This window comes from Galeopterus variegatus, unplaced genomic scaffold (assembly GCF_000696425.1).
Source record: "Galeopterus variegatus unplaced genomic scaffold, G_variegatus-3.0.2 Scaffold33, whole genome shotgun sequence".
NCBI lineage: Eukaryota > Metazoa > Chordata > Mammalia > Dermoptera > Cynocephalidae > Galeopterus > Galeopterus variegatus.
The window spans coordinates 1,094,008-1,112,496 of record NW_007726144.1 but is presented as its reverse complement, the minus strand read 5'-3'; the positions used below and the strand labels follow the sequence as shown (position 1 = coordinate 1,112,496).

Below are 18,489 nucleotides of genomic sequence, written 5' to 3'. Positions count from 1 at the left end.
GCTGCCCCCACCCTGCTGGAGCTCCCTTCTCCTACCCCCAGCACCCAGTGTCTCTGGATCGAACCTCCGCTTTCCACCTGCTCTCAAAATAGCGCTGCCCGCCTCCCTTGTTCCCCTGGCAACAAACTTCCAGATTGGGAATTTTGTCAGGTCTCTAGAGGGATCTAGATTGGGGTTCCCTCCTCATCTTCATAACTCTAAATTGAGCAGGGAGAAAGTAGGGAGGCCTCACCGGTACCTTCTAAAGGTTCCTTCCCTAAGTTCCATAGGGATTTAGAGGCTAGAGCTTTTGTCCCTCTATTCAGTAGCAAGTCACATTACCTTCCATGCTGCTCTAATCAGAAGCATCTCTTTGCCATAAATTCAGGAGAAATTGGGGGAGAGGGGCAGAGCAGGAGCTCTCTGTATAGGCATCCTGGGAAAGGAAGGAATCCTTTGCTTATGCTACCTAAATACAGGGCTGTCCTCAGACATGGGTGAAGGTCAGGAGTTCTAACCCCTCTTTCTCACTGTGTAGTCAGCCTAGAAATCTGAGTCCTAATCCCATCCTCTGCTAAAAACAGCAGATTTCAGGTTCTACCCACAGTCAGTAGAAAAGAAGAAGCTAGGGGACCCTGAGGTCTTGAATGTCTACTTCTGCCCAACAGGATGGGCAGAACCAGCTGCAAGGCTGGCAGCTTTCCATTCAGCTCCTCTATAGCCGCCCCCCCACCCCAACACACACAACATTCCTGCTCCTTTTCCAATCAGTTCCCCTAACCCTCAGCAGCTGTTCAGGAAGCAAGGGGGATACCCAAAGGATGACAGCTGCAAGGGGTCCATCCCAGCCTCCCCTCCCCCACACTCCCAGCTAGTCCTGCTTATGCCATGTTCCAGCAGCCACCACCCTCGATGTGAGGACAGGGAGCGAGGGATCAAGCATTTGACCCTGGCACTTGGGCCCAGCTGGGGCTCAGAGAGGAGAGTGACCCTGATGGATCCAGGGCAGAAAGAACAGATGGAAAGATTAGGGTCAGTGGGCACCGAATCAAAGTGACATTCAGGGTCCAAACAACTTACTTGGGCAGATGAGGGCTTCCTTGGCTGTGATGCTCTTGTTGCAGGCATAGCACATGGTCATGCCTGAAACTGAGATGGTGGTGAAGAGGTGCCCATTGGTATAGCGGGCATCTTTGGCTTCCTTCATCTTCTCCTTTTCCTGGGTCTGCAGAAGGCGTGAGAGAGACAGTAAGTGAGGCTGGAAGGAGCCAGGGTGCCCGGAATCCAGAGAGACAGGCTGAAGGCAGGGGCAAGGAGAAATGCCTGCCTGGGGATGCTGGAAAGACACCAATTCCTAAAGCAGAGACTGCCACAGAGTGTCAGAGGCAGCTGTCCAGGAGTGACCAGGCCAGGCTCTGGGGCAGCCAACCCAAAAAGGCTTCTGGGTCCCTGACCTACCTGGCCCCTGCGGCTGGGCTGCCTCCTGTTGCCACTCATCTCCCTGGCTCTAAATCTCCACGTCCTCACTCCACCTCCCAGCCCCAGCTCTGCTCGCCCCCAAGCTGCTGTACTCTCTTCTCTCAGTTGGAAGGGAAGATGCGCAGAGAGGAGGGGAGAGCCGGCAAAGCAGAGGGTGCCAGCTCACCAGCGCTTTCCAATCTATGGGAGTTAGCTCCTCTTATAACCATGACAACCGGTGTTGGAGCCGCTGTCTCTGTAGCAGTCACAGTGGGGGGGCGGGGATGGGAGGGCAGGAGATCCCCTTATTAGATTGGCTGAAGAAGGCAGAACGCCTCTACTGCCACCTCAACCCCAGAGGTCAGGATCCCAAACCTCTAACTGTTTTACCAACACTCAGTCAAGGTACTGGGGCCTCTCTGGGAGGCAGCATGTCCCCCACTAACCTCTGGGATCTTTAGCAAAGGAAACTCAGCCAGCCATCATGGTCACTGCCAGCAGAAAATCTCTCCCGCAGTCTAACTTTTATCCCTCTTATACCACCCTACACAGACAAGACTTAGGATAGCTCCTTCTATTGCTCTGTACCCAATTGGTCTTTCCCATCCTACGATGTCCTTTCTGACATCCAGCCTCCATCCTCCAGCTTCAGTCTCAATAGAGATGGGGCACACTGTGTGTCCTTCTTCAGGACATTTGAGGCTAGAGTTTCCCATCTTGGCTTTCTCTTCTCCCACTTCCCCCTGCCTCTGCAAGTGACATCATTCTCCCTGACCTCTTTTCTGTCCCTCCTCAAGCCCCTGTACTTCCCAAAACACCTGAAAAAGTGAGAAGATGGGGATACCATTCTTCCCACCTATTCTAGTACCTTCCACACTTGCTCCCTTAGATCTCTGGATTTTCTCTCCACTCTTGGAGGACGAAGAGCAGGAATAAAGGCAATAAGACCACACCTTCCAAGGTTTTCCTGCCTCTCAGAAATCAGGAGCAGGATCCAGATTGGAAGGCTGAGGGTGTGAGTTGGAGGACACCCACTGGCTGGGGCCCTGGGAGAAAGAATTCAACTCAGTGGGGAGCTCTCGGCCTGGATGTGAGGAGACCTGCACTGACTCACAGCTCCAGCCACACTAGCAGTTAAGTGGTGGGGGAGGGAAGAGAAGCACAGGCCTGGTGCTTAGAGCAGAAGAGGGAAGTGTGGAGGGTCTGAGTCAACAGTGCAGGGGCCAGAGGGCACAGGGCCTCAGTGCCCCAGGGTCTCAGGGCTTCCTGGTGGCCCAAGATCTTTCTCTCTCTTCAGCACGTCTGGTTTGGCTGATGATGAGCATAGCCCAGAGGTCTAAAGGTCATTCCCTTATCTTTCCTCTCCTCATTCACCCTCCCAGACCAATCACCTAATTTTCTCTTCTCCTTCCTTCTCTTCCTATCTCCTGGTCCCCTTCCCATGCCCTGCACCCCTGCCCTCCCTTTCTCATTCTCGCTTCCCCTCCACTGGCCCCTCCCTCCCTCCTCCTCACTGCAGGCCAACTCCTCCTCCCCCTCCTAGGCCTTCTTAGGAAGCTGAGCAGCCTGCAGCCTCTAACTCTAGCCTCCTTTTTCCTCTGCTGGTACTTCCCTACATGCACCACTAGAAAATTCTCCTTTTGGTCTAACCTCCATCTATCTAGCTCCAAATTATAGCTCTTTAGAAGATCAAATTCACCTCTGAATAATAACCTTACAGAACCTCAAAGACCAAGTCCAAATATCTCTTCTCACTGCCACACACTCCCTTCTCTCCCGCCCTCCCAGCCTTCTCTATGACACAAATCAAAAGTTTGAGAACTTACCACATTTGAATTAAAACCAAGCAAGCAAACACAAAACAGTATTTAAAAGAACAACATGCTGGGACCAGGGTCACTCCAGAACCAGTGCCGCAGATCTGCCCTAATGCTGCTACAAGTCCCCCTTTCCACACCGGCCCTCTGCCCTCCACCCTCCATGAACACTCACCTGTCTGCCCGAACCAGCTCTGATGGGAGCAGCAAAGAGAGGGAGAGGACTGGGACAGTCAGATAATGGGGGCTCTAGTGGCCTTTCCCTTCTCTGGCATCGATGCATGACAGCCCAGGTACTCTGGGCCCTGCCTCCTTCACCTCCCAACACTCACCCTCTCTTGAAGTGATCCCCTCTCTAGGTGGGCTAGCAGTGGGCAGCAGCCACAGCAGCAGCACATCCCAGCACAGGCACTGCCCAGCAGCAAGCGGCCCTGGCACTGCCTAGCGCTATTGTCACAGAGGCAGCCTGTGCCCGCCCCAGGGCTCAGGCTGGTGAGGATGGAAGGACACAGGGCCTGCTTACTTGGGGCCAGTAAGCAGTAAGCATCTCTTACTGCTCCAGAGATGGAATGAATGGGCTTGTTTGGTTGTCATATTCTTAAGATAATCACGCTGATCTCCCATTTACTCACCCCCCCAGCAGGGTGGCACCTCATCTCCCATACCCCAATCTGTCCACCAACAAAAGGGTCCATGACTCCAGAATCCACAACACCCACCCCCCAGGGCTCAGAGGCCCTTCCTGCTTGGTTCAGTCCTCTGTTATCCAGCATCTAGAATTGTTCCATCTCTTCCTCACAGGCCCCATGGGAAGTCTTTGTTGCTACAGAGCTTCCATCTACACCATTGCTACATCAAGTATTAAGTGAATAAAGCATGTGAAAGCACCTAGCACAATGCCTGGTATACAACAGGCACTCGATAAATGTTTGGAAAAGGGAATAATGGATGGATGAATGGACACCAAGACATGGGGTCTCAGCAGCACCCTTGCCCCTGCTCTGGGGATGTCCTTCATTCCTAATCAGAGTTTCAAAGCCTTCAGTTTTCTCTCCTTTTGTTTCTCCTTCTCTCTCTTCCCAAAGGGCTCCCAGCCCTTCTCTCCTTCTACTTCTTTTGAGCTTAGACCATGAGGGTTTCCTCTGGAAGTCAGAAGAAGGCCAACCCAAACCTTCCTTCCATTGTCATTCCAGATCTTGGTCACTTTTGGGAAAGAAAGACAGGGCTGAAGGCAGAGAGCATTGTGGCTGACTGCTGAAAAGCTCAAAGGCAGACATGGTCTCCCTTTTTCTCCCCACTTTGTTTCCTAGGCTGAGAGATAAGGAAAACAATGATGTACACAAAAGACAAGGCAATGCCAAAGCCTGGACTTTTGGCTTTTTGCACTCCCCAGTGGGCAGCAGTGCCTGGCAGAGCCTACCCAGGCTTCTCCAAGCAAGGCCTAAGCTCTCAGCTGCCTTGCTTCTCCATCAGGTATGTCCAAACCAAGACTTCTGGGAGAGTCATGTGGTACCCAGATTTGCCTCTGCTCCAGCTACAACTGCAGCAGCTCCTTCCCCAAGATGGGGGGCCTGTGTCAGACCCTCTGTATGGTGACCAGAGGGCCCCTGGAGGGTTTTTCGAGTCAGCTGTGGCTCAGTGCCTGGACAGCAGAGGTGCAGAGTCATTGCCTGTGAAGGGCACTGAGTGATGGAGGATAAGCTATAGGGCTGGGAAAAGAGGAGGGAAAGGGTTCCTGGTCATGGGACTGAAAAGAGGGATCGCGATGGTCTCAGCAAGGCCCTGCTACTTTATGAGCTTCTGGGGACAAGATGAAGATAAAAGGCTGAGGGGGAGGCCACCAAAGGAAAAACTCACACCAAAGCCAGAAACAACACAGAAAGACATCACGGAACACACAAAGGCACTTAATGCTTGCTTAATGAATGAAGAAAAGCCACCAGGAAATGGGGGTGGGCACATTGGTGATGCAGAAGAGGGACACTACGGGCCATAGGGAATAAAATTAGGCTAGGGACTCTGAGACCTAGGCATCCTGGACCCCAGCCTGCCCCCCACCCAGCCACACCTGTCAGGCCAGGAGAGAGAAACAAGCAGAGAGAGGGAGAAGAGTGATGTAAACAGACGAGCATTTGTGCAAGTGAACAATAGCTGAGCCAGGACTCCCTGCCCTCCTGGCACAGGGCAGACCGGCTGAGCTGGGAGAGGGGCAGCTGCTGCCTGTAGCCCCACCCCCACTCTCGCCTAAGGAGACATAAACCCAGAAGGGTCCATCCAGCTCCTCTCAGCCTTTTCTCTTACCAGCTAGAGAAACCCTGACCAACTCACTCACTCGGCTCCTAGTTGATACTTCAAACCAGAGACTGAAGCTAAGAACAGAACTACTTCATCATGTCCAGAGAGCAGGAGCTCGCTACTTTGGTGACCACTGTTCAAAACAGTAATCCAGAGCATCTAGGGACAGATATAGGAGGGCAGGCAGGCAGACACACACCAACACACAGGTAACATGCACACATGGGATTCACACATTCAGATATGTCCCTTCCCTGATTCCAAGGTCACGGTTCTAAGGCCAGAGGGACTGAGATCAGACCCCTCTTTAACTCATTTGGTCAGCCTGGCCTCAGTAGGTCCTTCTCTAGGCACCATCAAACGCCCTCTGCAGTCACTCAGTGACATCCCTAAGCTTTCAGCTCCTCTCCCCTTTCCTTGCTTCTCCCCTCCCCCTCAGCTCTTTCCCTAACCTACATGACCCTAAAATCTTTTTCTGTGCCCCCACAAGCCTCACCCTCCTAGAGGACCCCCAATTTCTCAACTCTCCTCCAAAATCCGTCAACCTCTCTGCTCCCCCCTGGGCTCACCCAGCCCTCCTCTCTGCGCTACACTGCTCGTCGTGCACACAAAGCCAGCCACCTCTCCATTACTCGGAACAAAGAAGTAGTCTCTCTCCTAGATCCCCACTCCACCTGCCCACCACACACTCCAAGGCTGGGATCCTACAGATTCCAAGGGGCCCCCCAGCCTCCAGGGCCATCCCTAGATCTCTGATCCCTGCCTGGCAGAAATGGACCCTTTGTTTTGAGAGAATGAAGGTTAGGCTTTGGGAAAGGAGAGGGAAAAACAGGTAGCTAAAGAGAGAAAGGGGACTTGTGTGGGGCTTGGGGTTTGTGGGGGTAGAAAGTAGAGCAAAGAGAATTGAGGGGGTGGAGAATTAAAGACAGCATGGAAGAACAGAAATGGAGTGAAAAGAAAAAGGAAGCATGGGGGGTGGGGGGCCACACAGAAAGATCCTGTGAGGGTGGGAAGGAGAAGTGAAGGTAATACTTAAATTCCTCCTTCTATGGAGCTCCCAGGGAATGAAACAAGGAATGGGGTGTGTGTGTGTGTGAGGGTGTGTGAAGTGTCAGGACTTAGCTCTGACCCATCCCCCCAAGTAGGTAGCAGGGGACAACATCTTCTTCAAATAATCTCTTCCACAGAGGCCCCCTCTACTTCCCACCACAGTGTAAAAAGAAAGGAGACAGCTGGTGTGCTTGGGGGAGGGGGTAAGAGGGGATCCAGGGTTTGTTGGCTAAGAACCAACTCCTCCCTTCTGTTAACCACAGCTTTCCGGAGGTGGCCCTGGCCCTCTCCTTCCGACCAGCCCAAACTGACAACCACCCTCCTCTTGTGGCCTCCTTGCTCTCTCAGATCCACCCCCTCAGTCCCCCTTCCCTCCCCCAGCCAGAATCCTAAATTCCCCCTCTCCCCAAGACCAGTCCCAGGGTAGAAAGGAGAGCCAGGCTTTTGGGTTCCTAGTTCCCCTCACCACCAAAAACAAACAGGGTATGAGGACCCAGGTATCTGGCCAGCCTCCCAGCTCTCCCTAGTAAGAGAAAATGGACCACAGTATCCACCCTCCCAGAACCTCTCTCTACACGCCCTTGCCAGGTCTCCCCCACAGCCCCTTTACCCACCACTCCCCCAGGGCTTTCCTTTTTAGGGTGGAACCAAATTCCCGTGGTTTCAAAAAATCTCTCCCGCCCCCACTGGCTCTACTCCAGGGTCTCAGCTCAAACGGTTGAAAAAATAAACAGACTTTGGAACTGGGGCCTGGCCTGGCACAGGTTTGTGAAGAGCCTGTCTGCCACCCCACTGTTCCACCACACTTCAGCCATCTCACCCTGGCCTTCTGTTTGTCTTAGGCCCCGCACAAATGGCCAGCTGCTTTCCAGTTAGCAGAATCTAATCCCAGCCCACTAAGGAAAGTCTTAAAGCCTCCTTCCCTGGCCCTTCACCCCCACTCCAGGATGCAACCTCTCCCAACCTAGCATCAAGACAGGTAGCCTGGCTAGGAAGTAGGAGGAAGGTCGAGGGGAGTAGTTTCCATCCCCCTTGAGGGCTCCAAAAGGGTACCGCTCCCTTCCCTGAAGATGGTGATCAGCATAGGCTGGGCACCCAGATACGGCACTGGGGGCAGAAAGAAGCCAGAGATTAAAGCAGCTGCAGGCTGGGTCCTGGCCTTTCTGATAATGGGTACAGTGTGGGTGCACTGAGGAGCTGGAAGGTACCATCTGGTAGCACCACCTTCCTCCTAACTCTCACTCACCTACAAGTCAGCGTCATTATTTCCTGGGGCCGGGTGTGCAGAGGTCATGGCATTTGGGAGTGGGCCCGGGTACAAAGACAGGGATAAAGGATACTTGGAAAGGAGTGGCCAAGAGGTCATGATGGGGGTGGGAACCCGGTTTGAGGATAATTACAAATCTAGACTTAAGAAATGACAGGTGACGGCCCCCCAGGATGAGGAAATAATAAGAGAGCTGCGGGAGGGAACAGAGGGCGAGGGAACAAGGTGCACAGTGTCGGCTGGGTCAGCCTAAGTGTTTTGGGTTGTTTCAGGTTGGGAGAACAAGGAGCTTGGAAGCTGGTGGGACAGATAGAGATGGGGGCCACTGTGTTCTGGGCACAGGGGTGCTCAGGATGGAGGAAAGGATCCCAGCTACACAAAGACCTCTGCTCTCTTCACCTGAGGGTGACGGCTTGGGGGGAAGTAAGCCACCCGCCCACCCAGAGGGGAGAACTGAATCACAGCTGGAAAGTCCATTTGCGAGGAGGAGGAGGAGCTGACTTTTGTCTTGGAGCGGGGGGTGGTGGTGGTGGGAGGAAGACGGGAAACCACCCCCTCCACCGGCTGGCGGGGACAAAGGGGGAACGACCAAGCCAGCGACGGGGGGGGGGGGACATCGCCAAAAGCATCCCAGTAGGACCCCGGCGAGAGGTGGTGCCGGAGAGCTCTCACCGCCCCCACCCCCGATACACACACCTCTCTCTTCCCGCTCGGTCCCTTACCGGAGCAACTTTCTTTCAAGAGGCCCAAAACACCAGGTCCCGCCGGATCGGAGGCGACCAGGGGGGGGGGGGGACATCGCCAAGAGCATCCCAGTAGGACCCCGGCGAGAGGTGGTGCCGGAGAGCTCTCACCGCCCCCACCCCCGATACACACACCTCTCTCTTCCCGCTCGGTCCCTTACCGGAGCAACTTTCTTTCAAGAGGCCCAAAACACCAGGTCCCGCCGGATCGGAGGCGACCAAACCCCAAGTCCGCTCTCTGCCAGGATCCCAGCACAAAATCTGCGCGGCGGAGCATCTACTGCTTCCCCAACCCCCTCCCCACTGGCTCACAGTCCCCACCCACCCCGTCCCGCCGCTTTCCGATCCACAGCTCCGCCCGATTTTGGCGCCCAGAAAGCAGGCGCGGAGTCAGGGGGTGCGCGGCGGGTGCCGGGTGTCGGAGGGAGAGCGGTTTCAGAGCCCACCTTGCTCGCCAGCTCTTTGCTTCGGTCGATCCGCGCGCGCGTGAGGGATTCGATCCGAGACATAATCCGAAGCGGGGAGCCCGGGAGGACGCGGCGCGGACCCAGGCGTCCAGCTATTGTGGGGGGGTGGGGGAGGGGTCCGCCCCGCACGCGTCTGTCTCGGGGACAGGAAGTCCGACTCCCCTTGCCCTGCACCCAGCGCCAGTTCCTCAAACCCGAGTCTCCTCCCCCACCCGAGCTCAGGAAGGGGGGAGGCGGAGCGCAGGGAGGGCGGGGTACCGGCGCGCGGGACGGGACGCCCGGATTTGTGTTGGGGCAGCTTCGAGAAGTACTGGGGTCCCTGGACCGGATTGAGGGGCCCCTCTGCCTGTTTCCCCTCCAATGCCTCGGGGCGCCTCTAGCCGCAGAGACCCGCCTCTTACCTCCGTTTTTCCTAAAACCCAGCCCCGGACCTCGCTGGACCCCAGGGCTTCCCGTTCCCCTCCCCTCCCCCACCGCGTCACTTCAGTCCTCAAAGGTCTGCAGTCCGGAGAACTCCATCCGCCCCAGCCCTCCTGGGAGCGGGGGACCAGTTCCTTCCTGGCTTTCGGGCCCATCAAAGCAGGCCAGAGCAGACAGACCCCTTTTAACGATTGGGGACAGGGGTGGCGAAAGGGAGGGGAAATCAAAGGGGAACTAAAGGCTGGGTCTCTAGTAGGCGTGAAGGGGAGGATTCACTCGCTGAGGTCGAAGAATCGAGAGGCGAGAATTCTCCCACAAGACCACACCCCTCTGGGGCCCTCCTGACCATACTCTGCCCATCTTCCTCCCAGCTCCGCCTCTGCCATCTCCTTTGGGGGGGCGAGGAGAGGAGGGTGGGATTCTCCACCTTTATTGAAGTCTAAGAAGCTGAGGAAGTCCTTTCCTGTGTCTAACTGGGGTATACCCAGTTATCTCTGTTGCAATGTAAACTGGAACTGAAAAACTAGAAACCAGCCTGCCCTAGTCAGGGGGCAGTTAGGGCAGGGTCACTCTCTCCACAAGAAGCGGGGTAAGGTGGGGCATTCATCTTTCTGGACCCCTTGCCCCAGCTTTTGGTGAGTTTCCTGCTACTGGGAAAATCCCTCCTGCAGTCTAACTATAATCATTCACATTGCAGTTCATTTCTGCTTCTCAGGGTTTCCCATTTCTCTGAAGAAACCAGAAGCACAGAGAGCACTGAGACAGAGCATTCTATGTTTGCAGGGTCCTGCCAGATTCTGGTCCCAAAAGGTGTGGGAGAAGGAGGGAGAGGAAGCCCAACCCAGATCCAGCAGCTCCTTGCCCCAGCTCAGCAGCAGGGCCAGGCTGCAGGTTTCAAGCCCAGCTCAGCACTCTTGTAGGTGCCAATTTTAGCCTCTGCCACTATTTTGGGCTCCACTGCTTCACCACTGGCTGAGCTGGTTGGGCTCCTCACCCCCAGCACTACCCCCACACTATTCCTCAGCTTCCCTTCCTGCCTAGCAACTCCTTCTTCACCTCCTTCTTCACCCATTCCCCTGTTTAGAATCCTTATATAGCAAAGACCAGAAAAAAGGAGCGGAAATAAAACATGCCCAGTCCAGGCTGGATAGAAATTAGAAAGCAGAAAGGACTTTCCCAGTGCCAAAGCTGGTTCCTCCAGGCTTGAGTCTGCAGTGAAGACCTATGGGAAGGCCCACAAACTCCCCAAAACCAGCAGTCCAAAGGCCCCCTGGCCCCAGAACTCCAGACTTACCACCCCCCACCGTGGGCAGCCGAGGCTGAGGAATGTACTAAATTTAAAAACAGACAGCCTGAAGCCAGAATGCTGGCCTCAGGGCTCCACCCATTAGGGGCCCAGAGATCGGGGCTGGGCTGGGACCTGAGCTTTTCTCTCAGGGCTGGGGTGGGAGAGTGCTGCAAGCTAGGGATACAATCTTAAAGGGCCAAACTCCAGCCTGGTTACCCAATAAACCTAGGACCTGAATCCCAGGGGTTTTTGAGGGACCTCTCAGTCTACATCTCAACTTAGAATGGAGGATCTGACCCCCAACTCTTTTCTATCTCCTGCCTCAACCTTCAGTCTACTTTCCATCCCACCTGCTGTTTGTTACCCCCTCACCCTATGCCCTCTTCTTCCTCTTAGGAAATAAGTAACAAGGAAGGTGTCTGGGGAAAGAAGGGAAGACAACTGTTACGTTTAAAAACACCTGTATTTAGTGAGCTAGGCCTACAGCTTGACTCATCTTCCATTTTCTGTGTCCTCTTGGACAATGAACACTTTTCCTTTCTCTTTGGCGTCCCCTGCCCCTTTTTTCAAACCCCTTCATTCCACTCTTCCTCACTCCTATCCAGTGATATCTTTCAGATTTTCAGAAATTATTTTTTTTTAGATACACAAAACCAAACATTTCTGCCAGAATCTAGAAGTAGCCACCACCTTCTTTAACCAATTTAAAACTTGGCAGAATGTGGCCCTCCCATTTCAGGGGTAGAGAGGAGGTTCTTCCCAAGGAAGAACCTCGTTACCAGAGACTTCAGATGGAGCCCCTGGGATACCTGGGTCCATGCTCTACACGGTCCAGGAGGTAGTTTATTTTTCTTATTACTCTGGACCTTATATATTCTGGGAGGGGGTAATTAAGGCATAACTGCCTCCAGTGACCATTCTGGGATTGCAATACAGCTCTACCCCTTAACAGCTGTGGGATCCTGGGCAAGTAATTTAGCCTGTAAGTTATTTTGTGTGTAAAATTTAGATTAAAATACTTATCTTTGCCTCAGTTGTTATAAGAATTAAATAAGATGACCTCCGGGAAAGTGTTTTGTCAACTGTACAATGCTGGTCATGTAGGAAGGAATAAACTACTTCCTTCTCTCACTGCTTGGCTGAGCTTCTCCCCAGCCCCACCCCCTGATGTTTACCTGCTTCTGGCCCCCATTCTAAAGTGGGAGGAGAGGGAGGAAGAGATTAAGTGAAGCAGACACACACATTCATGAGGGTGGAAGGAAGATGGACTGGGAGATAACAGAGAGGGAAACAGAAAGACAGGACCAGAAACCCTGGTAGGAAAGGCCGAGTGGGAAAATGTTCTGACTTACTCGGGCTCTTTCCTGTTCCCTGTCTGGCCTCCAAAGTCTCTGCCCACATTCCCCTTCTTGTTACCCAGCCCCCCACCAGACTGTTAGGCCAAGGGTGCACAAATGCAGACCAACTAGGGTCTGGATGGCCCCTGAGCAGTGCTGCCTTCCCCTACTATTCCCCCTGCAGCAAAAGGTGATGCCACCAGCAGACTCTCCTACCCTGAACTGAGAGAGAGAGAGAGAGCCTATGGGGAGATGGGACTCAGATCCTAAGGTCTCTGTCTTTGTTCTGTTCTCTAGAGATCTCTGCTCCCCCATGGGAGAGAAGAATCCTCACTGTCTCACTTGCCCTCCCCCACCACTAGCTTTCAGATTCTCCAGCTGTTCCTCTTTTGAGACTTGCTGGGTCTCATTCCTTGGCTAGCCTCAACTTCCCATCCATGGCCTGTCCTGAGAAGGTGCTAACAACCTAAACTTCCAGCCCACCCAGAGAAAGAGAATCCTGGCTAAGAGGCTGGCAGCAGGGAGAGCCCTGGAAATCTCACTGGGTGAGAATACCATAGCTCCTTAAGGTGAATACAATGTCTTCTCTGGAGTTTTTCTCAGTGCTCAGCAGCCATCCCAGGTTGGGAAGTACATGCATACTTGGGGATCATGAGAGGAAAGGGGGGTGACTCATTCTGACAGTAAATGAAGAAAGTGGAAATGAATTTAAGCAGTAGGCAGAGCCCCTGGTTTCACCAGAGCTGGAGGATTGGTAACAAGGAAGAGAGCAATGTGCCTTCACTGCCTGGGATGAGAACGGCATGTGGCCACACACATACTGGTGTGCGTGTGCTCCATAATCACATACTTTTCTAGCTTCCACTCTGCCTATGGTCTAATATCAACTCTTTCAGCTGCTATATCCATCCATAAAATTATGAGTGCAAAAGCACTTTGAAGAAGTAAAAGGTATTGCTATAATTATTATCATTATTATGTCAAATGGTTAAGATTTCTGCTGCCCACCTCTTAGCTATGGGAAACCTAAAGAGAGGAAGGGAGAAGCCATTCCTCAGCTCCTGAAGGCTCCTTGCCCTTTTCCTCTTCCAGCTGTCCACAGCTGGCTGCTAAGCTGGAGGCATGGGGGAAAGCAGAGAAAAGGTGATTTACTGGGACACAAAGACGGAGGCTGGGAAAGAGAGCATGTGTTCCCTTAAAATTTGAACCATTACCCTGAGTCTCTAATGGAGAGAGTTGGGGTGGGGGGCAATGGTGGGATGGGAAGGAAGGGAATTTGTGAGGGCAGCAGGTCCCAGGCCGCCTGCTTCCCTGGTTGACTCCTACCTTGGCCTTTCCGGTCATGCCCAAGAGGAAGCTGAAGGTCCGTCTCAGGGAGGAGCCTGCCCGGGTACCTGAGCTCCCTTCCAGCTGGCTATAGCTGCAGAGAGAAAGGGAAGAGGTAAGGAGATGGAGATGCAGCTGGAAAAAAAGAAAAAGATACTCCCAGAGAGATGGTGGATAAAGGTGCTGTGCCCAGCAGAGAGAGAGTGGAGATATAAGGGGAAAGACTCTGAAAGGGAGAGGAAGACAGCCCCCCGACCCCACCTCCTAGGACTTCCTGGATGTGGACATTTCAATTTCCCAGGCCCCTCTATTTATGAGGAAAATTCCAGACTCCTCCCAGATAAATGCAGAGTCCCCCTTCCTACCTAATTCAGGCTCAGGATAGGAGGGCCCAATCTCCTCTCTCATGCTGTTTGCCAGTGGAAGTAGGGTGGGGTGGAGGCTCTCCAGGGGGGCATTTCCCCCTCTCAGAACAAGAGCCCTGTGTAGGACCCTCTCTGCTGTTTGGATAGCGCCTCTGGGCCTAAAGCCAATAAAGACCGAATTTCCTGGGATTTCATCAGCCCCATCCCATGAGCTAATCCCAAACCCGGAGCCAGGAGGATGTGTCAGCTAGAGATTTTCAGGACCACAAATCAGAGCCTGATATTTTAAAGGGCCCATTACTTGTTCACATATCCACACTGTCTTCAGAGAGCTGAACCACTCTTATTAGGCTTCAGCCACAGGAGCCAAATAAACAGGTGCTGATTCTGCATGCTTATTTACATAGTTATTGAAATCTCCCAGCTTCCTCCTCATGCCTTCAGGCCCTGCACTCTCTTCTCAGATCTCTACAGCCCTTGCCCAACTCTCCTTAGGGCACCTGCCCATTGTCAATTATCTGAGCCATCCAAAGTGGATCCGTGGTCCTTGGTCACCGTCTCTCCCTAAAACTGTCCAACAGCAGATGTGCCTTCTCACCTTTATGTCATTGACAACAACAGGCAGCTCCTTCTCTATTTTATTCAACTGACACCATGTGGACTGGATACTCCTTTTCTTTCCCTAATTTCTCCCTCAGCCCTTGGGGCTACCAGAAACCTGGTGAGCCCCCCACACTAGAGAGAAGAGGGTGAATTCTATACAGCTCAGGGACAAGAATATCTAAAGTCTTGGATCGGAAATGTTAAGGAGAGCAATGTTTCAGAAGGCAGAGAGACCCTTGGGGCTACAAAATCCAAGGCCCAGATCCATCGCTCTTCCCTTACATAGGCCTTTGAAGGGCTCCAAATCCCCCAAACTCACCGTTTCCTGAGGTCAGTGGCAGAGGACTGGGATAAATTCCCTGCCAACACAAAAGGAGATGAGAAGTGTCTAGCTAAAGCCAGACAAAGGCGCCCAAGGCTGCCTCCCCCACCCCCTCCACCTGGATCAGGTTCCCAAGCTGCAGGTGCATGTGACACCATTCCTGAGGGCGGGTACTGGGGAGCAGGGAGGGAGGGCGGGTCTTAGGGAGCGGAATCGAAGAACTTAGGAACCAGGGGAATGGCACAGCAGGGTTATGTAGAGATGGGGGCAAGGGCCCAATGTTTCGGTTCTGTTTCTGGTAAATGGGAGGGCAGAGGTCTCACACTGACTTCCCAGTACTCCATCTTGAGGACAAGGTACATTGCAGTAACTGTCCTCCATCTCTTGTGACAGGGGAGGCTAGAGAACCTCACTCTATCCTATGTCCTCCTTCATTGGTAGGAGAGTCTCAGAATGCCAGAGTCCTGAATTCAGATCTCTCATTGAGAGCAAAAAGGTGTTTTAGGGGCTCAAGGGTGTGTGGCTAGACATAATCCAGAACATCCGGACTCTGAGGAATGGTGATGAGATGGACTGGGGAAGGGGCCACCACTGTTTTGCTCCCCACTTTTACTCACCATTTGGATCTGAGCAGTCCAAGAGGCAATTGATGCCACTCATGGATACAGACTTGGAAAGCATGCCAGTCGCTGAGTGGTCCGAAGGGCTAGCAGATGGACGACAGGAATCCTGATCCTAGAATTATGCCAAGAGTCCTCACACAAAGGTCAGGCTTCATCCATCCTCCCCCCCCCCCCCCCCCCCCCCCCCCTCCCCCCCCCCCCCCCCCCCCCCCCTCCCCCCCCCCCCCCCCCCCAGGCTCTTTGCATTCCCACAGCTAGGCCCGTCTTCAAATCCAGGCCTCCCATCCCTCTTTGCTACTCATATCTGGGATATTGCACTTGAAATAATTGGGAACTTATTCCTGCTATTTAGCATTCATAACTCTGCTGAGTTCAAGCCCAGGCTTCCTTAATATAGAAAACATTTTAGAAAAGATTTCCCCTGAACGGTTTCCAGAGATGACAAGCTTAACCTATAGAAGCCAGACCATGGCCAACCATTAGACAATAACTTTTTTCTCAAGCCTACATACAGCATTACAAAAACTGGCCACATATTAGTCCATAAGACAAATCTTAACACATTTCAGATAATCTATATCATAGAGATCTTAGCAAATAACACAGCAGTCCCTCTTCAGTAGATTGGATAAAGAATCTGTAATATATTTATACATTGAAATACTATTCAACAATAAAAATGAACAAACCACGGCATACTTAACAATATAATCTCACAAACATAACGTTGAGTGAAAGTATCAAGACATAAAAGATTTATAAACTTTATGATTATGTTCATATAAAGTTTAAAACAGGCAAAACTATATTGTTTAGAGATGCATACATAGGTGATAATTCTATAAAAAAAAAATCAATGTCAAAAGTCAAGAAAGTGATCATCTCTGCTAGAGAGAGGTTTATGAATGAGGAGGGACACAGGAGGCTTCTGGGTATTGGTAATCCCTACTTTTTTTACCTGGGGTGATTACATGAGTGTTTGCTTCCTAATTATTTATTACACTGTACGTGTAAGTTTTATATTTTCCTGCGTGTATATGTAAAAAATGTTTTAAATTAAAAAAGATAGATTTATATATATTTAAAACATCCTTCTAACTAAACATTGGCCAAAGAAGAAATCATAATGGAAATTTAAAAATACCTTATAACCGAACAATGAAAATACTATACAACATAACTTGTGAGAGATGGCCAAACTAGTATTTGATGGGCAATTTGTAGCCTAAAAATGCTTATATGAAAAATTATGAAAGCTGAAAATTAATGAGTTATGCCAACTTAAAAATTTAGAAAAAGAACAGAATAAACCCAGAGAAAACAGAAGGAAGCATATAATAAAGGTAAAAGCAGAAATCAATGAAGTAGCAAAGATAAAACAGAGAGAGTAAATGAAAGCAAGAGTTATTTTTTAGAAACAGGCAAATGAAATAGACCTCTGATAAGAGTCATAAAGAAAAAGAGAGAAGGCAAAAATAAAATTAGAATGAAAAAGTGGATCTAGGTACAGAAAGATCAGTGATTAGGGCCGGCCCGGTGGCGCACTGGATAGTGCGCCGCTTGGGAAGCGCGGCGGCGCTCCCGCCTGAGGGTTCGGATCCCACATACGGACCGGTTCCCGCTGGTTCCCGCTCACTGGCTGAGCGAGGCGCGGGAGCAACACCGAGGGTTGCAGTCCCGTTGCCGTTTCCTGGTCCGGTGCGGGGGCAACACTGAGGGTTGCGATCCGTTGCTGGACACGGAAAAAGACAAAAAAAAAAAAAAGAAAGATCAGTGATTAAAAAGATGAGGAAATGGGCCGGCCCATGGCTCACATGGGAGAGTGTGGTGCTGACAACACCAAGTCAAGGGTTAAGATCCCCTTACCGCTCATGGTTAAAAAAAAAAAAAAAAAGATGAGCAAATACTATCTACAACTTTATACCAATAATTTTGAAAATGAAAATAAAATAGATAAATTCTTACAAAAACATATATAAAACTTACTGCTTTGGGTTGAACATCCCCCAAAACTGAGTCCCCACTGTGACAGTGTAAAGAGGATGGGAAGTCCTATTATGGTAATTGAAAGGTGGGGCCTTGAAGAGGTGATTAGATTATAGGACCATACCATAGTGAATAGATTAATAATGGTGGTCAGGGGCATGGCTCTGAGGACTTTAAAAGAAGAGCACATGGGGCTGGCCCTGTGGCTCACTTGGGAGAGTGTGGCGCTGATAGCCCTGAGGCCACGGGTTCGGATCCTATATAGGGATGGCCAGTGTGCTCACTGGTTGAGTGTGATGCGGACGACACCAAGCCAGCAGTTGTGATCCCCTTACCAGTCAAAAAAAAGAGAAGAGCACATGAAGAATTATCTCTCTCTCTGCTCTGCCATTTTCTGCCATGTGAGACCCATGGGTTACTGTCAACACCACCAAGGCCTTCACCAAATGTGTTCCCTGGACTTTGGACTTCCCAGCCTCAAAAACTGTAAGCAATAAATTTTGTTTTCTTATAAATTACCCAGTTCCAGGGATTTTGTTATAAGCAATAGAAATGGACTAATACAGAAAATTGGTACCAGAGAAGTGGGATGTTGCTTATAAAAAATGCTTTAAGGGCCGAGCCTGTGGCGCACTCGGGAGAGTGCGGCGCTGGTAGCGCAGCAGCGCTCCCACTGCGGGTTCCAATTCTATATAGGGATGACCAGTGCGCTCACAGCGCTCACTGGCTGAGTGCAGTGCGGCCAGTCTCAAAAAGGACAAAAAAAAAAAAAAAAAATGCTTTAAAATGTGGAAGCAACTTTGGAACTGGGTGTTGAAGTGAGGCTGGAAGAATTTGAAAGAGCAGGCTAGGAAAAGCCTAGATGCTGGTGAAAGTTTAGAAGAAAAGAAAACCAGAGAAAGTTTGGAATGTCTTAAAGATTGGTTAAATGGTGGTGAGCAGAATGCTGATAGAAATATGGACAGTAAAGGCCATATTGAGGGGGGCCGGCCTGTGGCTCACTCGGTAGAGTGCGGTGCTGATAACACCAAGGCCACGGGTTCGGATCCCATATAGGGATGGCCGGTTCGCTCACTGGCTGAGCGTGGTGCTGACAACACCAAGTCGAGGGTTAAGATCCCCTTACCAGTCATCTTTTAAAAA

General features: G+C 51.5%; 1 protein-coding gene across 1 annotated transcript in view; it reads right to left on the bottom strand.

The window, feature by feature from the left end:
• The window catches only part of ARHGEF2 (Rho/Rac guanine nucleotide exchange factor (GEF) 2), a 44,356-nt gene that overhangs the window by 15,000 nt on the left and 10,867 nt on the right, over positions 1-18,489 (bottom strand). The window contains 4 exon segments of the mRNA XM_008570761.1: positions 1,060-1,204; positions 13,448-13,541; positions 14,735-14,774; positions 15,355-15,472. Of these exon segments, the coding sequence (XP_008568983.1) occupies positions 1,060-1,204; positions 13,448-13,541; positions 14,735-14,774; positions 15,355-15,472 (397 nt within the window).